The sequence below is a fragment of the Aythya ferina genome (assembly GCF_964211825.1).
Source record: "Aythya ferina genome assembly, chromosome: 1".
In the NCBI taxonomy this organism is placed as follows: Eukaryota; Metazoa; Chordata; class Aves; order Anseriformes; family Anatidae; genus Aythya; species Aythya ferina.
The window spans coordinates 27,754,221-27,766,243 of NC_140296.1; the positions used below are offsets into that span (position 1 = coordinate 27,754,221).

The 12,023-nt window shown below is 46.2% G+C and overlaps 1 protein-coding gene across 2 annotated transcripts; it reads left to right on the forward strand.

Moving 5' to 3' along the window:
• The first annotated feature begins 1,188 nt into the window (after nucleotides 1-1,188).
• Nucleotides 1,189-11,884, forward strand: LOC311429992 (fibrinogen-like protein 1). 2 transcript variants are annotated; one of them, XM_084506329.1, is made up of 9 exons: nucleotides 1,189-1,261; nucleotides 1,537-1,595; nucleotides 2,828-2,912; nucleotides 4,263-4,473; nucleotides 5,379-5,538; nucleotides 8,458-8,555; nucleotides 8,636-8,724; nucleotides 9,287-9,477; nucleotides 10,737-11,884. In XM_084506329.1, exons 3-9 carry the CDS (start codon nucleotides 2,838-2,840, stop codon nucleotides 10,924-10,926), a joined length of 1,014 nt encoding a protein of 337 aa, XP_084362455.1. In that variant the 5' UTR covers nucleotides 1,189-1,261; nucleotides 1,537-1,595; nucleotides 2,828-2,837; the 3' UTR covers nucleotides 10,927-11,884. The 2 variants fall into 2 exon arrangements, with proteins under 2 accessions (XP_084362455.1, XP_084362456.1); XM_084506330.1 differs by lacking the exon at nucleotides 1,189-1,261 and adding an exon at nucleotides 1,284-1,368.
• Nucleotides 11,885-12,023: the final 139 nt, after the last annotated feature.

Below are 12,023 nucleotides of genomic sequence, written 5' to 3' on the forward strand. Positions count from 1 at the left end.
ACCATGTTCCAGCTGACTGGGTTTTTCACTTGCAGACTTCAGTGAGGTTACCACCGGTGGAGAAGAGCGCGAGAGCACTCCAGGCCTCTCGGCTCTTTGTGGGTTCCTGACAGACTGTTTGGTGTTGAGTCCTGCTTCTGCAGTCACATTTTTGCAGTCACATAACATATATGCCCAAGTTGTTCCCCTACTGGGTCAGCAGCTCTACCAACACCTCCAGAGACCAGAGTTGGAAGCCTGGGGCCTGCTGCTCCCTGGCCTTGTGGACACCCATGGCTGCCCACACCATGCCCACACCATGACTCCAGTGCTGCCACCACTGGCCTGGGCCCATCACACGTTGGGGACATGCACATTGGCCACGTAGACAAGAGCATAAATTGGTGCACGGCATCTTAAGCAGTGTCTGGCTTGCTCGAGCTGAGAAAGAAGCACTGTGGCTGGAAGCACAAGAAGAACTAAGCGACATGGCCCCAGGAAACAGCACACAGCTCCCGTGTGCTCGGGGGCTTCCAAAACAGCTTCCAAAACCCGCCTCACAACAGGGGTAGGGAACAAGTGAGAAGAAAAGCACCGTTTACATAATCCTTTGGCAGTGAAATGGGTCAGCTGCTCTTGAGGGAGAAGAGGAATGCAGTTTTTAAGAAATAAACAGCATTGCTGTACTTTATAATAGCTGTGCAGTCCTGCTTCACTCGAGAGCAAAGCAGAAGTTTCTGATGGGCTTGCACGCCTTGCTTTTTGGCCCCGCAGTCTCTCCTCTGACCACAGCTCTGTAAAAAGGAGCATTGTCTTTAAAATAATCTGTAACTCCTTGTCCATAACACAAAGGGAGGCACCCATCTGTTGTTGTGTTTTGTTTTGTTTTGTTTTTTTTTTTCCCCTCACTTTCACAAATGTCCTTGTTTATGCTAACTAACAAATCTAATGGCCCACCTCTGAGGAGAGTTACGCAACTGCAAACCTTCGGAGATTTCAGTCTAACAGCAAATCTTGCTTAATATCCCCGTGTTCACTTCTTGGTTCAAATTTTCAGCTCTTTTGGCATTACAGCTGCACTGTGCTTTTACATATAAACCTGATTAAACGGCAAAAGAAACACTGAACACAAAAGCTGTGTTCATTCCACCTTGCAAGACTTAGTGAAACGAGCCTGGCTGTATTAAATGTGAGATAAAACTCCCACAGGGAGCATTAGTCTGAGTGATTCATATAAACACTTAAACAAGTCAGTCTTGGTTGAGCTTCACAGTCAGATAAGGTGGGTAATGGGGCGCAACCAGCAGAGTCCCTCTATTTTGGAGAGCACCACTGGCAGAAACATGACCGTTGCTTATTCTTACTGCGAAGCAGCAGGATGAGTATTGGGTAACAGCAGATAAATAAGGGTTTGGGTAAAACTGCGAGTGTATTTTGTGTGGAACTGCCTCGTGCACTGAAATGTCCCTCCGAGCCCTTGATGTGGGCCATCTGGAAAGGAAAAATCTATCCAACCTCTAGAAATACAGCCAGGTTTATTACCACTTTCTTTTGCAGTTGACTTTTAAGGGAGATAATCTTATCAGAAGGAGGTCTGAAGGAAAGGCGAGTTACAGGTATGTGGCTTTAATATATGTTGATAAAGGCATAGACAAAGTTGCTTTTTTTTCCCCCTCCGGTCTTCCCTATCTATTTTTCAGGAGCTGTTGCTCACATCCAGCCTTCCTGTTAGCTTTTTGCCTCCACGCACCTTCTCTGTACTGGGCCTGATTCTGACTGCAGCACCAGCACCCAGCCATAGGGCAGCGTCAATGAGAAGTACCTGTGGTCGTGGGCTGGGCGAACCATGCTATAATACTCTTTTCTCCACCATCTGGAAAAAAAAATGCCGTGTGCTGGAGTGAAAACCTGTGCAACATCTTTTATCAGTGACTTCCACAGGGCTTTTCTTCTCTCTGTTTGCTCTGGGCCCTGGCCTGCCTGGCTGTTCAGGCAGCTCCCCTGCCACGGCAGCGCTGCCAGCTCCATAAGCAGCTGCGGTGATGCTCCTAGAGTCGTAGCTGAAACTAAGCAAGCCACTGAGAACATAGATCTGGGTAGCCAAGTTTCTGCAGCACTTCCAGATGTGAAGTGGGGGAGTTGTTTTATGCTGTTTTTCAGGCTCTTTTATTCTTTCTGATATATTTTTTAAAAGCACCCTGCTGCGAACACTTTGTACTTGCTTTCAGCTGCATCTTCCCAGTGGTGGCCACTTAGCGTTTTTCTAGCTGAGCCTCTCAGGCTGAAGCCCTGTCTGTGTGCTGGGGCAGGCCAGCAGCAAAGTTTTTTTTTTCAATTTTTCAACTAAAATCCGACCAAAACTGTCCCACACCCACTCTGTGCCCACTCCGCAGCTCCCATACTGACAGACCGCTCCATGGACCACAGAGGGGCAATGCCAACACTCACTGAACCAGGAGGCAAAATTCCTGTCAGCTTTGGGGAGCTGGAATAAGAACGATGAGATTTTGGCCAACTGCTTTGGCAAGGAGGCGTTTTTGCTAAGTAACTTCCCGTGTGTGGGGGCACTTGGGAGAGGGGGCAGAGGCTGCTGGAGAGCTGCACCAAGTGTTTATTCCTCCAGGGAAGAGGGAGCTTGGACCAAAGCCTAGGTCCCCGTGTCAGCACGATGCACTGGTGCTTCATCCTCTCCCTAACATGCATTTTTTTTCCCTATTTTTTTCCTGCCTGTAGTTTCAAGCTACCTCCTTAATGAATCCTGGAGAATTAAATGTGATTGTGATGGGGGGATAAGCTGTGAGAGGAATTTCAGAAGCCACACATGCATTTTGTCAACCTTTCTTTTCAGGCGGTAAGAAATGGGTCTGCTGATGCCCTGGTGGCTGCTGCTCCTTCTCCTGGTCAGCTTTGGCTCACCTGCACACAGGTTTTCGGTGCGTATCTCTCAGCTAGAGCCTGTACAGCTTCTCTGCAGCATGCTGGTGGGTTGTCATTTCCAGTCATGTAGAGGTAGGTGCACCTCTACAAAAGACTTGGGCCTGCAAGAGCAGAGCAAAGAGCTGCCTGTGGCTAAAGGAAGGTTACCCTTTTGGTCCTAATAACATAGGGTTTTCACAGCATTATGGGCTGGGCAACTCTCCACACGGCTGTACTGACAGTGCCAAGAATTAAAAACAACATAAAAAAAAAAAAATTAAAAATATGTTTGATTTTATGGCCAGTAAAAAAATACTCCACTCCGTTTCCTCAGGGAAAACTGCCTTCTTTGTATTCACTGCAGTTCAAAAAGCAGGGAGAGGGGAAAGAGAAGCTAGTCATAGTCTGAGGCAATCTGTTTTCATGTGATGAGCAAATTACTCTTGGGCCAACTGAAGGAGGTACAGAGCTTGGCAAAGAGAGCTAGGTGAGCTCGAGGCTGTCTGCAGCAGGTTCCCATGTGCTTCCAACCTGGAAATCCTCCTCTGTGTAGGAAAACAAACAGGCTGAGGAAAAGGAGAAGGTAACTCAGCAACTGTGTTTTAGCATGCTCGGCAGCCTGCTGTCCTGGGCAATTGCATGTTTCTCTTATGCCTAGAACTGGTCCTGCTCTGGTATCACTCAAGCCAGCTTGCTCAGAGCAAAATCAGAAAGTAATTCTTGTGCACGCCATTTCTTGGTTGTCTCGGAGGAGATTTTGCTGTTTTCTTGATGTTACTAATGGAGTAGTATCAGCCGCAGACTAGGTTGTTGCTGAAAATGTTTATCCCAGCCAGCCTGAGCCAGATTCTGGTCTTGGTTACAGTAATGCAGCTCTGAAGTTACTCCACTGATCCCAGTAGGCTCACTGCTTTTTAGCTCTTTTATCTTCCAGTTTTACAAGATGTTTCTGTAACCTCACTGGTTTGGCCTGGCTGCAGTGCAAGAACCAGGTTTTTCCCCTCTTATTTCCCTGAGCAGTTTCATAGCCTGCAAAACTCCCTTTGATTTCATTAAATGATAATCAAGCTGCATGACTTTTGTCCCAAGTAATTTTCTACATATCTGATGATATTCTGCAATGCACAGATCAGTGGTGAGACCACTGGAAAAAACAAAACAAAAAAAAAAAAAATCACCCTTTTCCACTGGTTTGGACTCAACAGCCCATGCTGCGAGATTCAGGTATCTTAGGGAGGGGCTACCACTGAATAATCTTGATCCTCAGCAGGGGAGACAGACACTCATTCTCTCACTGCCCCCCTGTTCTTACCAGTGATTGAAGTGTGCTTTTTGGTCTTTTTTTTTTTTTATTTTCTTCTCCATAGGATAAAGATATTTGCCTCCTAGACAACAGTAAATTAAGACAAAGGTTAAAACAGCTTCAAGATTTGCTTTACTTGTATGAACTGCAGCTGAAGGACATTCTGGAGAACACTTACCATAAAACGAAAAGCGGTCTGTTCTCAAGCAACAGGAGCACGCAGCATGAGACGCTTTTACCCACAACCAGTGGAAATTTGATAGTATATGACCAAGGTACATTTTGCAGTAGCATATGTGGAAACTTCAGCTTGCAGAAATGTTCAGTTCTTCTTTCAGTGCCTTATGTATCATATTCTATTTCTGCTGAAAAATTATTTAACCTTTTTTTTTTTTTTTTTTTTAAATTTTTAAAGCAGATAGTTTTTAAATGCAGTCAGATACATGGGAAGGAGAAGGGCAGACTGGTGGCCTTGGTACCATCAGACTTCCCCTGGGGCTGCAGTCAGCTGGCCCAGATTTAGGCAGCCACCACCCAGGTACAACACAGACATCTGCAGCTGGGCTTGTAGCCCAAGACTCCAGTGCAGAGAGGAAAAGGCACCTCTCAGCTCTTTTCCATCAGACCTGCCTTAGACATCTGCTGCAGGAAAAGAAGGGTCTTGCTCTTGAAGAGCCCGTTTTCCCACAGTGGCTTACAGGGAGCCCAAAGTGCACAGCTCAGCTGCAGGCCCTGGAAGCTGTTGGGAGGAATCCAGCATCCCTGTTCCTCGGTTCTTCCATCACTTCTGCCGTGCAGCAGCACACGTGCGTGCTCTGTTCCTTGCTGTCACTTTGATAATACAGCACGACTGGAGCTGTGGGCTGTGGCCAAGGTTTTGTCCTGGATGAGCATTACACTGAAAGTCTGAAGCCTTGCTAGAGCCAGTCACGGAGCGTAGCCTCTGGTTTTAGAAACTTTGGGCCCCCCAGTCCAGTCCCAAGTACAGCTAACGTAATCTTCCACATGGAAATTAGCTTTACTGCAAATGATATTAAGGTCTGCTATTTGCTCTGGCCCTGCTGGGCTTACTGAGCTTTCCACAGACTGGCCAAGTGTCCGTGTCCCACACAACCTCTCGGAGATGTCTCCTCTTGCCTTTGCTTTCCCCCACCTAACGAGCCGATGCCGTTCTGCCCAGACTGCTCTGCGGTGTACAGCAGGAAGAAGACCAAAAACGGCTACTACCGGATCAGGCCCCGAGCAGACAGAGATCCTTTCCTGGTGTACTGTGACATGGCTGACGGCGGTGGCTGGACCGTCATTCAGCGGCGGAGCAACGGCAAAGAGAATTTCAACAGGTGGGTGCCTCAAGGTTGCATCAGCAGTGAGGCCTCCAACTCCCACACTCGGCCCTACCGGTGGCAAAACCCAAGGTTCAAGAAGCAGGATATGCAAGGCAAGACTTTAATTATGGTAACTGTTTGCATTAGGGCAAAGTGCGGGTACGTATTGGTAGAAGGGGGCTGTTTTCAGGATGGATTTATAATGCCTTTTGCATGGCTGGCCTGCATTTGTGTGTGCATATTTGTACAGAACAGAATAGTTCAGTTGGAAGGGACCTACAGATATCACTGAGTCCAACTTCCTGACTGCCTTGGGGCTAACCAAAATTAAAGTGTGTTATAAAGGACATTATCCAAATGCCTCTTGAATGGTGACACCCACGGGGCATCAACCACCTCACCAGGAAGCCTGTTGCACTGTCTGACCACCCTCATGCTACAGATTTTTTTCCTGATATCCAGGCTATTTTGTCATGATAGGAGACAACTGTCTGCCAAAGCCTCCGAATTGGCAGATATCTGCTGCCAGCACATAGGCTGAGGCCCACTGAATCTTTTATCAGTTCTCATATCAGGAATCATGTTCAGCATGATGTAAAATGTATTTCCATATTCAGATCCTTCACAAAGATGCAAAGCTATGGGTCCAAATCAACCTTTCTTTATGCAAAAGCCCAATTATTTATATATTTATACATATTTCCTCCTGGAAGTCTCCAGGAGGTGAGGTGCTCAGCTGACACTATAGAGAAGAAATGTCCCCCTGCAGATTAATTCCCTGTTGCAGCACACACACTTGTAGGGCGTGCCCACCATCTCTTAAACAGAGTGCAATTCACTTCCAAAGTACCTCAACTGGCTCTAAGATCTCTACCAGAGAGTGGTAGCTCTCTAGCTGTGGTAGTTCAGCTCTCATCAAAGGTGAATTTATGCCAGTGAAAATTGCCCCGAAGAGTAGCATTGACTGGTAAGTAGGTCAGGCAGAATTAAAATCCCTACTAACAACCTGAGAGAGGGAATAAACACAGGGTTACAAAAACTGGAAATATCAATATGCAGGACATGTAGGCTTATATCAGAGATAGCACATAAATAACAGAGATTTTAAGATAATGAAATGCTGAGGAGAAAGGAACAACCTGAGATTTCTCTTAGAACTATGAAGCCAGAAAATTGTGATGAAAAGTAAGTATGCATCTTAAGTTGGCACATACAAACAGTGATTCTGCAAAGAAGCAGAGGTGAGAGTGGTCAATGAATTAAAAATAGATTTAAGTGGAACAGGAACACAAAGCAGACCCAGATATTTTTCATTCAGCTTCATCTGGAAGCTTTTGTTTGCAGGTTCTGTTCATTTTCTGGTTCTTCACTACATCGCTTTATGTGTCTAAGACTGTGGTATACTTTAGACTGCAACATTAATTTCCAGCCAGGAGTGAAGGTGAATTACGACCTTCCCAAGAACAATATCAGATGCTTTGCTGAAGACAAATATGACAGCTACTGCTTTCCTCTTCCATCTAACTTACTAGGGTTAGCAGGAGAGGGAATAAAGTGTGTCGTACATACTTCTGAGGCAGACTGACAAATCTCAGCTCAGCTTGTGCTGAATGAGACACTTTTCTAAAAGGACCTAAAAATGCAGCAGAAGATTTACTTGTTACCACAGTTAAATGTCACAAACTGACATTTAATCCTGGCAATCCAGGAGGTTCCTGGAATGCATTGATGACAACTTCCTTCCCCCTTGCCCTCTTCAGGGATCTGCTTTGTTGAGTACCATGGGACAAAGCCCTGGAGGGAAGAGGGGCCCACGAAAGCTGGTTAATATTCAAGGGTCATGTCCTTCAAATTCAGGAGCGATGCATCCCAACAAAGAGGAAGTCAGGCAGGAACACCAGGAGACCTGCATGGATGAAGAAGGAGCTCCTGGCCAAACTTAAACAGAAAAAGGAGGCCTGCAATGGAAGGCCTAGAATGGAAGCAAGGACAGATAGCCTGGGAGGGGTACAGAAAAAGTGTCCAAACAGCCAGGGATCAGGTTAGGGAAGCCAAAGATCATTTAGAATTAATTTGGTCAGGGACAATAAGAAAGGGTTCTGTAGGTGAATCGGTGATAAAAAGAAGACTAGGAAAATTGTGGGCCCTCTCTGGAAGGAGAAAGGAGACCTGGTCACCCAGGATATGGAGAAGGTTGAGGTACTTAATGACTGTTTTGCCTCAGTCTTCCCTGACAAGCTCCAGCCACGTGTCCCAGGTCCAAGAAGGCCAAGACAGGGACTGGAAGAATGATGAACGCCCCAGTGTAGGAGAAGATGAGGTTCAAGACCATCTGAGGAACCTGAAGGTGCAGAAGTCCATGGGACCTTATGAGATACCTCTGTGGGTCCTTAAGGAATTGGCAGATGAAGTGGCTAAGCCACTAACCATCCTATTTGAGAAGTCGTGGCAGTCTGGGGAAGGTCCTGCTGACTGGAAGAGGGAAAACACAACCCCCATTTTTAAAAAGGGAAAAAAGGAGGGCCCGGGGAGCTACAGGGCAGTCAGTCTCACCTCTGTGCCTGGCAAGATCATGGAGCCGATCCTCCTGGAAACTCTGCTAAGGCACATGGAAAATAAGGAGGTGATTGGTGACAGCCCACATGGCTTCAATAAAGGGTAGATTGTGCCTGACAGATCTGGTGGCCTTTTGTGATGGGGTTGCAGCATTGGTGGCTGGGGGAAGAGCAACTGAGATGGCTCCAGTCATCTACCTGGACATGTGCAAAGCATTTAACTCTACTCCCCATGATATCCTTGTCTCTAAATTGGAGAGTGGCAAGGACATTGGAATTATTTGATCTTTAAGGCCCTTTCCAACCCAAACCCTTCTGTGACTCTGTGACACTTGCTGTTACCCGTGCATGCTGAAACTGATGTTTGTGTCTTCTTCAGGAAGTGGGACGATTACAAACTGGGATTTGGAAAATTCCAAGGCAAGAATGATGAATACTGGCTGGGCAACGACCACATCTATGACCTGCTCACTAGAGGTGCAAGTATTTTCCTTACACAGTTTTCCTTCCGATTTGCATGTGATAGTTGATCTAAAAGGGCTCTGCTCTGTGTTTAGGAGAGAGCTCATTAAAAATTGACCTGATGGACTGGCATGGGGAAAGACGTTATGCAGTCTATGAAAATTTCCAGCTCAACAATGAGCAGGTAAGAAATGGGGAGAGTGGCGATTTGCTTGTTTTATCTCTGAGGGTGGGGCACCTGAATCTGCACAGCGCCGGGCAGCTCCCTGCCACGGGGTGCAGGGAGATCCCATGTCTCCCAGATCTGCTAGTTGTGGAGCTAAGTATTCCTACCAGAACAGGGCCATTTAGCTAAAATTCAGATGGTTTCCAGGCCTTGGAGGAGCAAAATTCCTACAGGAGTTGCCCTAGTTGAACCATGGCCAGTTTGTGAGAGCATCTACTTGGCACATTTTCCTGCAACAGGTGCTGTCAACAAGGCAGGGAAAGCCTTCCAGGTTGTTGTGCAGTGTACCCAGTGAGTATTAAAAGACGATAAAACCTGAATCTCTCAGAAGCAGCAGTAGTAATTGGTAGCCACTTCTGGAAGTTCAAATCCAGTGGTGATCTACGCGTGTACCACTAAAGCACGGAGCTAGAAGTCAGCTGTGATTTCAACAAGCATGTCTCTGACAGGGGATACGATGGGGAGAGGAAATCTCAGAAATGAGAGCTGATGTAAAGACGTGTTTCACATACTGTTACAGGACAACTACAGGCTATGGTTTGGCACCTATTCCGGGAACGCCGGCGACGCTCTGTCTGGGGGGAGCAATTTTGTTGACCAGTGGTCAGCCTCGCACAAAGGGATGCAGTTCACCACATCTGACAAGGATCACGATCGATTCCTGGCAGGCAACTGCGCGTTGGAGAACAAGGGTGGCTGGTGGTTTAACAGGTAGGGAGGATGGCTGAGCCCTTGGGAAGAGGCGTAGGGTGTGGGTGGCTGCACAGCCCAGACACCTTACACGCCTTACAGCACTCGGAGGTTGCTGCGAGCACCTCACCTCACATGGCAAAGTCTGCCACGTTGAGGCCAGCAGGAAAGCAATCTGCTGCTTTCATTGTGAAGCCAAGCAGGTAAGTTGCATTTATTTTAAGAAAATGGGCCGGAATAAAAGTGAAGGAAACTTTTGGCCCCGAAGGAAAAAAGCCTAGTTGAAAATTCTTTGGAAGTGCTTTGGATTATATTCCAAAAAGTTGCACCAGGGGAGTTTTAGGTTGGATGTTAGGAAGAACTTCTTTACCAAAAGGGTTGTGAGGCATTGGAACAGGCTGCCACAGGGAAGTGGTGGAGTCACCATCCCTGGAGGTCTTTAAAAGACATTTAGATGTAAAGCTGAGTGATATGGTTTAGTGGACTTGTTAGTGTTAGGTCAGAGGTTGGACTCGATGATCTTGAGGTCTCTTCCAACCTAGAAAATTCTGTGATTCTGTGAAAGAAAAAAAGTCATAGCCACTGGAAGATGAAGCGTGCACAAATGAATTTGTTATGGAACATGTCTAGGGGATGAGATACCCCTTACTGTTCCTGAGGGTATATTTTCCATACATCATCAGATAGGGTTGTGGGTTCACCAGCCCCATGTAAACACCCCGGTATCAGGAGTTTTTCCTCTGCTTTAGGGCAGGATGAGCCTCTTCTGTCCTGAGCACAAAAAGTGAAAATGAGTGGACCTATAAAAATGTACATTGATAGTGAGGTTCAACTTGATTAAAAGACATCTGCATTTTTAGGTGTTGATATTTAGCTGCCTATACTTGAGCTGACGGCTACCAAATGGCATCACGCACCTCTCTTCAGGTATCTGAATCACATCCCTGGTCGGTCTGAATCACATCCCTGGTCGGTGCACTCAATGTAGCCAAAAGGTTGAATCATCTGACCAGAGTAGGTGTCTACGTTAGGATGACCCACATGGTCCTCTGGGCTCCATGGATTGTATTAAACAGTTCTCCATAGGCTGTAGTAGGCCTATAGACTATAGTAGGACCATAACCAGTTCAGTATGGATATATCTAGGTGTCTGGACCTGTCTGTGAATGCCACCCATAGTATTTCTCTATGTTGTGTGAAAATTGCACCTTGCTGTCATGACGCGATGTCTCTGCACGCTAAACAAAACCTCTTTTTTGCCTCCTCCGTGTTGTCACAAGGTGCCACGCCGTGAACCTCAACGGGCGGTACTACAAAACAGGGAGGTACAACGGCTCCCACGACAACGGCATCACCTGGTCGACGTGGCACGGGCCGTGGTACTCGCTCAGATACGTGGCCATGAAAATCCGCGCCCCGTTCTTTGTTGACAGCGAGAGCGGAGACGGCGAGAACAGCCAGGGCAGCTGAGATCTGCTGCTCTGGGAAGTAACGAGTCGTGTGCGTTAATAGCCAGCCCTCTGCTGCTGCCAATTGCCAGAACTGCACTGTGGTAACTGTAGCTGCATCTGCTTCTACTAGCTGAGGCAAAAGTCGCAAGTTTTTGAGCACAGCCAGCCAACAGTCTAATGGAAAATACATGGATCTCAGTCCTGAAATAACCGTGGCTTTCTTTTTTTTCAGCAGTTTTGGGACTTTGTTGTAGAGTGTTTATGAAAAGCTTGGACCCTGAATGCTCAAGTGTGTTCTTTTAGCTACCTGTACCCTTCAAGGGCTAAATCTTTCTCATCTTGATTGTAACAACCATCCACGCTACTTCCAAGTAAGGCTGCTTCCAGGGCTGCTTTGGAACAAGCGCCCACAACGTGGACAATGTCCACACGGCATTTCATTGCCTCTGCAGATCCATTTATACAGCACACTGCAACATGCTAATGCAATCAAAGACAGTGCTGCCAACCAAATTTAAGTCCCAGATTTAAATTAGGCAGATTTGACTAAATTTAAGATGAGCACAGATATTCTTAGGAGTTCAAAAAAGGCAGTCATGATTCATTTGTACGTTCTCGTGTCATTTACCAGACTCCTTTGATTTAGTAAAGAAGAAGCAAAGTGGAAAGTGATTGAAACACAAGGCACGCTTCTTTCGCTGTCTCTTCTGAGTGAAACTAAAGAGCAACATAAATAACTGAAAGAAACAGAATACTGAAAAATTATTTTCCACTAGTTAATAACTGCAGTTTAAAATGAACAGTAATATCAGCTTGATGCAAACAATGTAACTACCATGTTGTAGGACAGGTCTGTTTTTTTCTGAATTACAGCAAGTTTTCAACTGATAGTTCCTTTCCATTTAATTGCTTTTAGAAAAATATACGTTATAATTTGTATTATATAGCTGTAATTGTGAAATAAAAGCATCTGAGTAGGACCTAGTGCCTTCTATCTGTTCTTAAACAGTAGGAAGTTGATCAGAAGTTAGGATGAAAATCTTGAGATAACTCGTAATGGAAGAATGTCATTGCTTTGTTGTTGTCTCTGGTGTTTTTGCACCTGCTCTCCTGCTT

Excerpts from the sequence above, each read along its gene's own strand:
- LOC311429992 (XM_084506329.1), top strand. The coding sequence starts at position 2,838 with ATGGGTCTGCTGATGCCCTGGTGGCTGCTGCTCCTTCTCCTGGTCAGC. Across the intron at positions 5,539-8,457 it reads GGCAAAGAGAATTTCAACAG|GAAGTGGGACGATTACAAAC; the intron begins GTGGGTGCCTCA and ends TGTCTTCTTCAG. Across the intron at positions 9,478-10,736 it reads GGTGGCTGGTGGTTTAACAG|GTGCCACGCCGTGAACCTCA; the intron begins GTAGGGAGGATG and ends TGTTGTCACAAG.